At 41.6% G+C, this 13839-nt stretch overlaps 1 protein-coding gene across 3 annotated transcripts in view; it reads right to left on the minus strand.

The window, feature by feature from the left end:
* Positions 1 to 352: 352 nt before the first annotated feature.
* Positions 353 to 13839, minus strand: part of SLC25A30 (solute carrier family 25 member 30) — a 33558-nt gene continuing 20071 nt past the window's right edge. For 2 of the 3 annotated variants that reach the window (XM_063125933.1, XM_063125934.1), the window contains exons 8-10: positions 12924 to 13062; positions 9576 to 9656; positions 354 to 3965 (exon numbers count right to left, since the gene is read on the minus strand). In XM_063125933.1, the coding sequence (XP_062982003.1) occupies positions 3924 to 3965; positions 9576 to 9656; positions 12924 to 13062 (262 nt within the window). In that variant the 3' untranslated portion in view covers positions 354 to 3923. Of the gene's footprint in view, positions 3966 to 9575; positions 9657 to 12923; positions 13063 to 13839 lie in introns of all 3 variants that reach the window. The other variant, XM_063125935.1, reaches the window with a different exon arrangement.

Here is a 13839-nt window from a genome sequence, read left to right on the forward strand (position 1 = left end):
GGATCTAGGTTCCTAACCTTAGCAGGGGCTAACATGTTCAAGGTATTGTTCTCGGGATGGGCTTTCCAGTGCTTCCTGTATGGTACACCTTTCTTCTTTGGGGCTGTAAACAGCCAATCAATAGGTGAACCATGGGGCTTAATTTTATTGGGGAACGAATAGGACATTTTACACATTCCACAGACCCCATGCCTACTATGCCTTTTGTACATACCGTTAGAGGAAGGCATACACATGCCTGCAACCTAGTATGCCCTATGTGACCAGTCTTGCACTAGGCTCATGTTTTAAGACAAAATGGAGACTTGAGTCAAGGTGCTGGGGGGGCATGGGAGGGGGAAGCATTCAATATGGCAGGAGACGCGTGTTTTTTGGGTAGCACCTCAAACACACATTTTAGGCTTACAAAGTATTCTCTTTTTCATTCAGGGACCCCTTTTAGCCAAACTTGCCACACAATATTCACAAAACAGTCAGGTACTTTCATGCAGTCACAGGTGCATATATTCTTTCCACTGATGGGAAGAAATTAACAGACATGTCTAATATGAACAGCTTCAATATTTTTCTACATGTGCTTAAAAAACAACCAGAAGACATTCTTGACTGTTGAAATAAAGTATTAACACAACAAAAACAATGAAAGCTTATATATTTTGAATGGTACAGAAACTTCACAAATAAATAACATTACTAAAATAACTATTAGCAGCCTGACAAACCAAGCAATGTACATTCAAGAGAAACATAACATGGATATTTATAGTACAGTATATTTATAAACTTATATTAACCAAATTTTGAAGAATTTTTATATAAGAATGATTGCTTTCATTTTTGTAGAATATTTTATAGGTGCTAGTGATTAGACCAACCTCAGAATAAAAAGGAATTGTCATTTAATTAGCAAAGAATGTGTTTCAATGCAGCACATGTGCCTCTTAAATTTAACTTCGTGTAAAGTTTTTGAGCAACCTGCTCATACTGCTATCAAGCAGTGCTTCTAAACTGTGGAAGGAAGTTCCTATAGCAATGATCACTCACTGGTTATAATTACAATTTAACTTCTCAGGCTAATAAAAGAGCCTTGATTTCTAAATGTTGCCCAATATCAGCGACTTGAAGCAGACAGGAAAGGTTCTCTCAAGCACAGGGGAAAAAAAACACTTTCCATATAGAAGGCATAAAATCCATCTTCAGGTAATTCAACGTTCTGCCCCCAACATCCTCACCTCTGCAGGAGGGAGCTTCAAAGGTTCACACATTCAGCACAATGGGGCTTCTATGTGCGTTCTGCAGATACCTCATCACACAAAGGCTTCTAAGCACATTCAGCTGAATATGCACAGAAGCCCTTCTTAGAGCTCAATGCTAAATGTGAGAAGGTCTGAACCTCCTTCGATGGAGAGATTGGAAGCAGGGCTAACATGCACAAGCCCACTCCATCCCTCACACGTGTGATTGGAATGAGGGCTAATAGTTCCCTCCAGTACAGACGGCTAAATCTTACCTTCAGGGCTAAGTAGAAAAGATATAGAGAAAGAACTGTTCCAGTCACTCATAGTCACATGCTAGAAAAAGGTTGTCTCTTGTGAAAAGTACAGTCAATGCAGCTCCCCCTTTCTTAACATAATGTTTCATCATGGCATAGAAAAGCCTGAGTGTCACTAATGAATGTAACACCATAGTTAGCGTTTGTGCCCTTGAAAACTAGGTATGAATTAATGCAGGATAGATTCTCTTGGTTGAAATTTTGAGATTGACAATAGCGTTACCTTGTTACGTAAATTCTAAACATTTCAATCTTTTCTTTCAGATTTGCTCAAGAAACTATAATGGAAATCACTGGAAAAATATTGATTTGATGGTTGATTTTTATCAAATATTTTTATCAATATTTTATCAAATATTGATTTGATATTTGATGGTTCAGAAACCATTGTTCTTTGTGTGTAGGGGGAAACTAAGGGCCCAATCAAGCTGGCTGGGGCATGCTGGAAATTGTAGGACTTTTTTTTGTCTAAACATGCATAGGATTACACCCTAAATTATCTATTCCTATACTTTTTCACTGGTTCTCAAGTAGGATTCCAGAAAATAGGTACTTTGGTTTCATAATTTGTACAAAAATATTTTACAAAAGAGCATATTTCTTTGTAACAAACGAAGTGTCCCATGAGAAACCCTCTTCACTTCGACCCTTTCAGCATTAAAAAATAAAAGTGGCGCGTGCGTTTGTGCATCTTTAACACTGAACACAAAACTGAAATACCTAATAAATTGTTCGCTGCTTTAAGTGGAATGTATAATTAAGCAATACAAATTATTTCAACGTCAATTCCACATAGATACATAAAACCTCCATTCCCTATGTACAAATATTGACTTTCTTAGTCATCTACTCCAATGCAACTCTCCGAAGATTGAACTTAAAATGACAGTGTAACAAAATACTATTATCTTCTGGATTTAGTAGTTGACCTGGCATGCAAACCAGCTCAGGTGAAGTTGTTATTCCAAGAAGGGACAACTTTGTGATTCTTTTTTATATTACCATATAAATTTATTTTTATTGCTGTGGCTCATATGCCCTAGATCCGCAAATCTCAAGTTAGTTCTTATCACCTTTTTCTGCTTGACCAGAACCTCAAGGACTTCCTAACCATGGAGAATGTGAAAAGGGTCCGCTACAATAGAGCTCCATGTTCCTTGCGCTTGTGGATTTTTATCTGAACAACCCTAAGATCTCAGTGCCATATCATACACGATTTCATTCCTACATGGAAAGCACTTTTGTATAGGAATGAATGTATGAAAACCCTACTTTTGCTGAGAAACCACCATTCGTGGGAATGAATATAGGACTGTTGCAGGTCACATACTCATGCAACTAGCCATTCAATTTCTACATCTAATTGCCATGCAGATAGGAATCGCCCCATGTATGAGGCACTTTTTTTGGAAGAGACACTACATTCCTCTCCTAGTGGTTGTTAAACATAGTGCATGTTTAAGATGTTCCTAGAGTTTCTAGACACATTCTAGAGAAAATGAGATAAATTCAGGGCTGTCCATGGGCACTCGTCACCTGTATACAACATATTGTGATGGCTTGTATGAATAAATGGCTCTTCATAATTCCTATCTGATTGTCAGAACTTCCATAGTGCAATGGTGGGGTTTTTTTTAGAAATAGTTGATTCACACATTCCCAAAATGTATAGTCACATGATGCATATATATTTTGAAACAGTTGCACAGAGTTGGACATTCCCAAATTAAAATGCATCAGACTAGCTGCGAGGCCCAGTGCTTAATTCTGGATTGTGTGTTGTAGGTGTAGTTTTAGGACACTGTTGTACTAGCTTCACAAAGGACTGAAATCATGAATTAAAGATGAAGTTGCAATGACATATTTCGGGGGTGGGGGAGAGGTTTTCAACCCCCAAATACCCCGCAACACACACATAGATACATTACCTGTGCAATACCTACACTAAATATAAAGATGTTTTGTGAAATGTGTTTCATACCAATACATAATTCTTTGGTATGACACAAAAATTCTTGAAAGTGTGATACACTAGCTACTGACTGCTACACATTTAGCCCATTTTCAAGGAGCAAACCCAGAGAGAAGCTCTATACCAAGTATTGTCATACTTTGTTTCCAACCAGACATGTCTCCTCCAGTCAGCATATCAAGTTATCAGTAATGACATTCAAGAGCATTTAAAAATATTATTCTGTGTGCCAAACTTTGTTTCAATCTGAAGTAATGCTTGAGACAACACTTGAGACATTTAAAGTTTTAACATTCTTGCACTGACTCTTTAGTTAATACTGCTGCCTACAGTGGAATAAGAGCACTTGAAGACTGAGTTCACCAAATGAAGGATTGAAGTTCTCTAATATACAGTTCATCAGAATTCCAGATTTTTCAGCTGTTCATATGTCACAAAGAACTGGTGCTTGTCATTAAGGAGAAATGCAGTGTAGAAACTATTTTTAAATACGCATCCCCTCATTGAAAGGACGTACTTTCATTACATATAATCTAAGTATTTGCCTTTTTGGCAGACCTACTTGCACTTCTGCCTGCCATTCAAGGATTCACTTGCCTTGAGTATAACTGGATACAGAAACAAAACCCCTTTTCCAGTGTATTCGAATTCTTCTTTTCAGGTCCACCCTGACTTTTGCTGCTGGGAATTAAGATGGCAGGGAGTGATTTTTAGCTTGCTGTCATAAAGAAGGAAGGGAAGTACAACCACCTCAGTAGAGTCTTTATCTTGGGAAGAGAATCTGGAATTCACTGTTGTCTTAATGTTATTTCTTATATTCAGTATGTTCTCTTGTCTGCCAGTGATCTAGTTTTTTTACTTTTTTTAATAGGGATATTTTTGTATTATTTTTATTTGGTTTAAGTACTGTTACATATCTTAACCCTGGTATCCTCCAAATGTTTTGAACAAACAAATGCAGGTGGCTTACCCGTAACCAGTATTGGGGGAACTTTGATAGTTGAGGAAATATTTTTGGACAGGAGCCCTGCCCCCACCACCCTACTGCACATGCTCGGGGGTCCCACCTTGGTCCTCAGTTCCTTGAGATTGCCGATGGTCCCAAAACCGAGGATGTAGGATGCGTAAGAATCCTCTTGGTATCAATAAATTAGCGAGACCAAGAGGGGATAAGCATGCACAGTAGGATGGTGGGGGCGGGGTTCCTGTCAACAATACTTCCTCAGCTATCAAAGTTTCCCGATACTGGCTTCCATGCAGGCGCAAAGCCCATAATGTGTTATGCACAGAGAGCACAATGAAGAAAGACAAGTTGCTTACCTGTAACTGTAGTTCGAGTGGTCATCTGTGCAGTCACACATATGGGCTCTGTGCCTGCGCGAACCCCCGCTTTGGGAATCTTCTATAGCTGAAAGTCTTTTAGGCAGGAACCCCTCCCCCACCGTCCACTGAGCATGTTCAGGGGTTCCCGCCTAATCCCCTCAGTTCCTGAAACCGCCTAAACAGTCTCACTGAGGTGAACCACCAGGTAATCAAAAAATGACACCATAGTGGGGACGGTGGGAGGGTTGTGTGACTGCACAGATGACCACTCGAAGAACTACAGTTACAGGTAAGCAACCTGTCTTTCTTCTTCATGGTCTCTGTGCATCACACATATGGGTGAATAACAAGCTGACTACCCGGATGTGGGTGGTGTCAGGTGATGGATGAAAATTCAACGGATTGCCGATAAGCCCAAAAGCACAGTCTCTACGCGCTCTGATGTCCAGACGGTAGTGACTGGCAAAAGTCAGAGGTGTCGACCAGGTATCCGCTTTGCAGAGGTCCGGTATGGCAATACCTCTTTCAAAAGCTGTAGCAGTGGCCCCTCCTCTGGTGGAGTGAGAACGCACTTTCCCCTTCAGCGGGGGGCCAGCAAGTTCATAGGCTAATTTAATAGTCTGAAAAAACCCAAGCAGATATTCTCTGCGGAGACGCTTGGAGTCCCTTTTGTTTGACCCATAACAAACAAAAAATCTTAGGGATCTCCGGAGAGTCACTGTTCTGTCCAGCGTATGTAGTGTTGACTCAAGAAGAGTTGTCGGAGCAAGGAAAAAGCTTGGCAGAGTAAAATCCTGTCCAAGGTGAAAGGAGAAACAACCTTTGGAAAAAAGCTGGGTCCGGTCTAAGGACCACTTTGTCGGCATGAAAACCCGTATAAGGTGAGTCCATACGGAGTGCCGCTAACTCTGATGCACGTCTAGCAGACGTTATGGCAACAAGGAATAACACCTTAAAAGTCGGTAAACGCAAATCTGTCTTTGCCAACGGTTCGAAAGGCTTGGCAGACAGTGCTTTGCGCACCACGGAAAGGCTCCATTGCGGAACAAAGGAACGAAGGGGTGGAACTGTATCTTTCATCCCTTTCATAAAGCGCTTAACCAGTGGATGAGTGAAGACTGAACAGCCCTAAATCCATAAATGTGAGGCAGAATCGCTGCCAGATAAACTCTAAGTGAGGAAACTTAAGGCCTCTTTTAACAAGGAAAAAGGGAAAGTGAGGATGGTGGAAATAGGCTCTGAAAGGGGTTTCTCATTCCTGCTTAGTGCAAAGGAGGAGTGAGCTTCCCATTTGGTAGCATATGACTTTCTAGTCGCTTGTTTCTTAGCTGCTAGAATTATGTCCCATATATCAGGGGGTAAGGATTGACAGTCTAACATTGTGGTTTCTACTATGAGGTCCAGAGAGCTCAATAAATTGAGGATTACTCCCACTGCCTTCGATAGCATCCTCTTCTAAGATGCTACTAGAAGCCAGTTGTCTAAATATAGGTAGACTTTCACCCTGTGTAGGCAAATGAACTGCCATATATTTTGCAAACATTCGGTGGGCTGTGCTTAGTTCCATAGATGCACCCAAACTGGGACATATCGGTACCTATGATAACCCCAAGGTACCTCTGGCGAGTGTTCTGAATGGCTATATGGAAGTATGCATACTTATGTGTATGGGGCAAAACCTACTCCCTTCTTGAGGAGCAGCATTAAGAAAGACAGTGTGTCATCCGTAATTTGCTGGTTCTGATGCAGGAAACGAGATGAGCAATGAGACTGAACAATCCTTCACCATCAGATGGGAGGTCCTCAATCTAGTTCACAGAGTGAGACCTGCTAAGCATAGGTATGCATGCAAAGCGCAAGAGCGCGCACCATCGCTCTCAACTCACAGTGAAGTGACTGGTCATGTAAAGTTGCTGACAAGAGGGAAAGTTGGATCTGGACATCATAACTAGATAGTGTATGACTCTGGGGCCCAAAGCAGAGGAATATGTTCTGAAAACTCCCCTTGGGGCTAACTGAACTAATATATAGAATTGGAACACGGGTGCATAAAGAAAAAAAACCATGTCCATTACTGGACCTTATGTAAAGATTCTACACTTTCCAATGTCAGAGCCATCAAAGAAGGGCCCTTCCAGGAATTTTTAACTGTCAGAAGCAGTGCTGGGAGGAAAAATATCGACACTGGAGTTGGCTTCTCAGTACATACAGCATGAGATACAAAATCCTGCACTTTATTTTCCTAGTTATGTGTCTCAATACCAAGCCTGGTCATCCTCAAGGACCGGGAAGTGGTATAAGTCCTCCAAAGGAGGTTCTGCCCTGTGTAGGTGATGCAGAAGAGACCGACTGATGGTCCTCAAAGGATTGAAGGGAATCAGGTCTATTCTTATGCTCTAACTCATCTTCCCCAAGTTGATCTCCTGATGTCCCATGGAATGGGGGTGGAATGGGGAAGAGCTAAGTAATTGTGCTGACGCATTGTGGCTGTAACAGCTGAGCCCTGTGTATCGGTCGCAATGACAGTGATCACGGTTGTACGTATCCCCATCACGGTACTAAAGCCAGTATCCATGCTTGTATGGTATTCTCAGGAGACGTGGCCCATTTAACATTGTATGCCCTCCTCTTCCAAGGGGAGGGGAACCCCAAGAACGATGACATCAGACATCATGATAATAAAACGCTCTCCATTGAAAGCAAAGCACTCAGAGCGTAGAGACTCTGGAATAGGGACCTTGAAATAGGTGGTTAGCTTGCAAGGTATACACTGCCTGATGTGGTGGACAGATGTCCATTGGGTTTGGAGGGGAGAGATATTACATCTCACCCTCTGACATTGAAGCTGCATGCGAGATGCCCTCTTGGTATCAAGAGTCTCAGCGTTTGTACCAAAGAGCTATTAACGTTATTGTTATGTTATTGTCATTTTCAGTACCAAAAATTTCAACCTTGGTACCAAAAAAGCCAGTTATGTTCATTGCCAGTGTCAGCATAGAGAACTCCAGCGTCTGCATTGTAGATGCTAGTTATGTAATTGCCACTGTTGGTATCGAGGGCTCCAGTCTGTACCGAAGAAGCTACATTGTTGCCGGTCTCGGCATTGAGGGATTCATTCTCGGTACCGAAGAAACTAGTTATATTGTTGCCAGACTCGGTATCGAGAGGCTTCAGGCTCCGCACTGAAGAAGCTAGTTATATTGTTTCTCGGTATTGAGAGCAGTCTAGGTACCGAGAGGTCACAGGCTAGGCACTGAAGAAGCTAGTTATATTGTTGCAAGTCTCAATATCGAGAGGCTTCAGTGTACTGAAGAACCTAGTTATTATTGTTACCGAGGAGGCCAGCCATGGGGACTCTAACAGTAGTGGTTAGATCTGGCTTCCATCGAATGGCAGATCCTCTATGCGGGTGCGTGCCTGCTGGGACAGCCCTGCGGACCTCAGCTACGCATGCCTTCGTAGCGCAATGGAAACTACCATGGCTTTGAGGCGCAGTCCGTAGCGTGGCGTGCTGTATTAAGCTATTGTCGAGAAAGTCTCATAGCCTCAATACAAAAACATCTGCCAGTTCCCTTTGGTCATCTGGCAAGAATCCGGAGAGAGATTTTTATTTATTTATTACATTTTTATACCGCCCAATAGCTGAAGCTCTCTGGGCGGTTCACAAAAATTAAAAAATCTTTAAAAATTAAAGATGTAATATTCCCCCATAAAAAGAGCTTACGTTTTTGCCATTGTGGCTTGGTAATTGTGCACACGAAGGGATAAAGCTGTAGAAGAGTATACTCTTCTCCCTAGGCCGTGCAACCTATGGCATTCTTTGTCCACTGGTGCATTATTTGTATGTAAATAGGAACGGGACAATTTAGTCCTGCATCTTATAAATATATGTTGTCTAGCCTCCTCGACGTTGTGGCATAGAGGAGGGCAGCTTCCATTATTGTTGTGCTGTGCGCAGCAGCACAGGCAAATATGGAATAGCCACTGGGGTTGATGACCCACAGTATACATCATCGTAAACTGGGTCATTAAATTTCTCTATAGGTTGGGATATTTGAGCCCCTAGGGACCTTGCCATTCTTTGTACCTTATCAGTAAAGTGTGCTAAGTCCTCTGAAGGGGACACCACGTCTGCAGTGACCACGAGGTCATCTGGTGGTGATGTATCTTGTGAGGAGTTTGATTGGTAATCCTCCTCCGATGGAACATCCAGTCCCATGTCTGATGTAGGCAACATTTGCAATGCTTCCGATGGTACCGAAACGGTTGGTACTGCGGTTTGCGTTGGTTGCGGAGCACGCCTCGGTTGTGTACTGCGGTTTGCGTTGGTTGCGGAGCGCGCCTCGGTTGTGTACTGCGGTTTGCGTTGGTTGCGGAGCGCGCCTTTTCTTAGTGTGGCCAAAAGGAATGCATTCCCACGGAACGAGAAAAGTAAGTAAACATTTTAAAAACTGCTACGTTTTAAATCGTTCAAAACCAAAACGTTCAATGACTGTAAAAACAACGTTTCATATACTAGTATAGATCCCCTCTAGGTGACTGTTATTTCAAGTTGTAAACACCTTGCTGTAAATGCACAGCAAGGTAAGAGGCATTTAAGACTGGGACATCAAAAGGATATAATATAGGCTTAAGATCATTTGGCATAAATGAAAGTGCTACAGATTCATTTTTGCAGCAGAATTCCATATTAAGTTCATATATTTCAACGCTTACAAAAAAGGATACAATAATATTCCAAGGACCAAGCCTCAACCAGTTCGGCCAGAATCCCTTATACAACGCAAAAAATCCTTCATTCTTCCATGTCTGTTAAAAATAAGAAAGTCTCTTGAAAAATTCTATAAAACATGTGGGGGATCTACAATAATTAACAGGAGAGAGGGAGGAATGGGAACACAGAAAGCTGCCTTATACCAAGTCAGAGCATTGGTCCATCCAGCTCAGTACTGTAGACACTGACTAGCAGCAGCTCCTTGGAGTTTCTGGTTGGATTCTTTCCTAGGATGACCTGGAAATGCCGGGGATCGATCCTGGGACCTTCGTCATACAAAGCATGCACACTACCACTGAGCTACGGCCCCTCCCATCCATGTATGCAATCTCCCTCTCTACCCACCTGTCTCCAGACAAACCCTCACAAACACATCTTACCATATTGATGCTGAAATATGCAGGGTGGGAGGAGGGAATGAGGCGGCCTCCCCTCCATCTCCCCCTTTCACTTGCAAACACACCTTCCCAGGCACGCGCAAATAGGGGAGATACCCTAACTCTTCCCCTCTATTTGCCTGATGGCTACAGATGCTGCTCTGAGAGTTGGTGTGTCTCCTAAGACACCCTAGAAGTAAGAGTCGTGCTGCTTGCCAGCTTCATGAAGCCCGAGGGGCTGAGAGGATCCATCAGAAATAGGTTCCCAAGAGCTTTATGCATCTAATTTTCAGAAGGGCTATCAGCACTGCAGCCAGGAAATACCCAATCCCAGCAGGACAGCCACCAAGGATTTCCGAAAAGTAGGATTTATCAAGCCAGTTCTCAGGAGACATCTTCACAGCTCTTTTGAAGTCAGGCAAGCCAAGTGGGCTTCCTGAAATTCTTGTCAGACAGCCAGTTTGGAGAATTGGTTAGGTCCTCGTAACAAAGACACTTTTGGAACACAGGAACTTGCTTCTCTGAAATGCAACTATTGTTTTTCCTCTTGTTAGACCAGTGGTTTTTTAACTGGGTTCAAGGAACTCAGGAAACAGAGTTTCCTTAATAAGAAAGTGATGGACAAGTTTACTGAAAGGCAGATTATCTCCCATTACTAGGGAGTTCACAATCATGGCTGCCACTGGCAACCAAAAATTTAGTTCTGGAAATAAATGCCTCCAATATACTCACAATTCAACATATTTAACAAGTTTTTAAAAGACTGCTGGAAAAGTAACACAAGGAGCCAGAAAAACCTCTTCAAAAATAGTACCAGATTGTATCTTGTGCTGAGGTGCAACACCCACATCATAGGATGGGAGAGAACTTGCTAAAAAGAACAAAAACACACACACACCACCTCATGTGTTCCTACCACCACTCTAAAAAAAGCCCTTCCCAAGAAGTGAGTTCAAAACAGACAAAGGTGCTTTGTGTCTATGGAGCAGGAATCAAGAACACCAAGACTCCCTGGGTACTGGAAACTAAGGCAAGCTATCAAGCCCAGACAAAAATGTTGGACCTCTGGAAATTACTGATCTTCTTCACAGGGGAATGTTAGGTATGCTCTAAGTTACACAGTACCTTGCTTTGCACAGGCCAATGGAAAGGTCCTACAGCCATGGCTATCACTCTACATGAAAGCAATGAACAAGCCCACTGAATGTAGAGGGTTTTCTCAGCAGATTAATCAGTATGGTAGGGGTTATTGAGAGTAGGAAGCTTGAAGACATTCAGTAACAAAATGGACCAGACTGAAATATCACTCGACTAAACGTTTAAAAGAAGGGATATTTTATTGTCTTGACAATACAGAAGTGAAGAGTGTGTGCTGCAAATACCTGCCAGGGAATGGTGAAAAGTAACAGGTATTGCCCTACCCTATGCCAAAGATAGGCAACTTCAGCCATCATTTTATCTCTTAACACTCATGATCCAGGAGCAGATGGCTTTTTCGTTACCATATATGGCATCTTAGAATATGTTTATTTTTGTTGGATGTTATTGTTTTGTAAAACAATAAAATGTTGTAATCGCTGCCTCTGATTGGCAGCAAGAAAAATGTAAATATTTTTAACATGCAATACACAACTATTTGTAGTACCATCTTTCTTGCACTTCAACAATTCTCAACTTTTGCAAACTCTCCTATCAGAACAAATGCTTAAAAAGAGCATTTTCCAGTTATGTTTCAAGTAAACTAGGCACAATTTAGCTTGGGACTCTCATTAGTGTAACATAGATCAGCACTAATCAGCATTTTGGATTCAAATCAGCTACCTAGTATATTCCAGCATGCAAGTGCCAAAAGTTCTGATTTTGAAAATTTTAAATTGGGGTATGTCTGCGATGGACAGCGTCTGCTCCACTTGAATATGAACACCAATTTAAGTGGATTGATTCAAGAAGTGGTATATGAATGGATCAGTTATACATTAAAATATTTGACACAGACTATGGGAATAATCTGCATGTATGCTTACAAAATCAGCACTTTTCTGCCACCATGGCAAATTCAGTGGAGGCAGGGCCCCTCAAAACTGGTCATGGGAACAAGTAAGAGGATAGAAAGCTTCTGTTTTCACTTTAGAATGAACTGTAGGTCCCTGGTTTGTATGATGAACTCAAGGAACTAGCCAAAGTCAGTGAACAAACCAGGATATTAAAACAATGCTTGATCCTGGTTTGTTTCAACTAACCATGGTTAAAATGGAGCCATAATTCCACAAGTTCATATCTAAGAGGAAACTGCAGTTTGAACTAAAATGACAACAGAAGCTTCCTTCCCTTCTTCTAATGTACACAAAAGAGGGGAGGGAAGGGGGAATCATGAGCGCCCAAAGCTTAAACTCTCCAATTTGCAATCACCTAAACCAGGACTGAGCAACATCCAAGAATATGGGGGCCAATTTCCACCATCACCCTGGAAGCCACCGTGGAGCTGCACACCCACCCACTGCCAAAGTCACTGCTTCTGAATTGCTACAATTTGGCAGCAAGTAAGCAGGCACATTTCCATTTAAAACAAGGTATCGTACTGTATTAATTGCATTGTATTAATGCAAATATGCTGCCAGAAGTCCCAGGGAGTGTGATTTTGCATTAAAAGAAGGAGCCTGCTCCCTACACGCATTGTTTTAAATGAAAAAAAATTCTTTTAAATGGAAATTTTGGTGGCAATTTGGTGCATCAGGGGACACAAAAAAGGTTTGGGGCCCATGTGCCCCCAGGCTCATGTTTCCCACCCTGATCTAAACCATGGTTTCAATGATGGTTTGAACCAGGCCTTTATCAACAATACAAAACATCCCTCTCATTACATTTGTTTATCATGGGACTGCCTTATATCACACTCTGTTCTTATCACTATGAAGCTCTATTTACCTGAAACAAGCAATCGAAAGTATTCTTGTAGCCACACTGTGTCCCACTTCGTAAGGTTGTCTGGTTCATCATCCGTGTTCTCACAACATCAATTGGATTTGATGCAAGAGCTCCCACTAGGCCACAGGTAAAACTTGCTCTAAAAGAAGTTCAGAATACCGTTACCAAAATTATCCTTTCCCTGACAGTGAACAAGGAATATAGTACAGTTTAAGACTATGTGTGAATGGTTTGATATTTTTGTTTTGTTTTTCCCAAAATACGTCATAGGACAGATCATGGAACATTTCTGCTTGAGTTTTTTCTGGTTAGGAATATACAGGTGTATTCAATGATGAGATCCTTAAGAACCCATCAAAACCAGTAAAGAATATTATGCTATGCTACAGGATATTCTGGTTTAAATAAATGTACTATAAAAAACTAGGTAAATTTGAACAAAATGACTTCTGCAGCCTGTTTTTATTCAGAGTAAGAAATATTATCCACTGCTTATCAACAGGGACCGAAACAAGGAAACGTGGTATTAACAGAACATGAGCCAACATGATGAAATACTATACAAATCAAAGAGCTAAAACCAAACAATACATACATAAACTATAAAACCACCAAAATCTAACAGGGATTAAAATCTAACAGGCCTAACCCCTGATTGAAATGAATTCAGAACGTCAGTCTTATTCAAAAGAACCTGTATCTGGTCTACCAACACATGCTCAAGTTCCTTGCCTAAAATGGGGACATTTGCTGCTGTCTTATAATGACTAAGAATGTCCAGACCCATCTAGGTTTCTTCAGTAGTGTTTAAGACTACCTGTTAAGGCTAGGAGCACTCTGCCTCTTAAAAAGATATTTACTACTGCCTTAGCCCAGCCAGCTGTCATGCTTTTGCCAGACACAAATAGCTGCAAGG

The sequence above is a fragment of the Elgaria multicarinata genome, chromosome 5 (assembly GCF_023053635.1).
Source record: "Elgaria multicarinata webbii isolate HBS135686 ecotype San Diego chromosome 5, rElgMul1.1.pri, whole genome shotgun sequence".
Classification (NCBI taxonomy): Eukaryota; Metazoa; Chordata; class Lepidosauria; order Squamata; family Anguidae; genus Elgaria; species Elgaria multicarinata.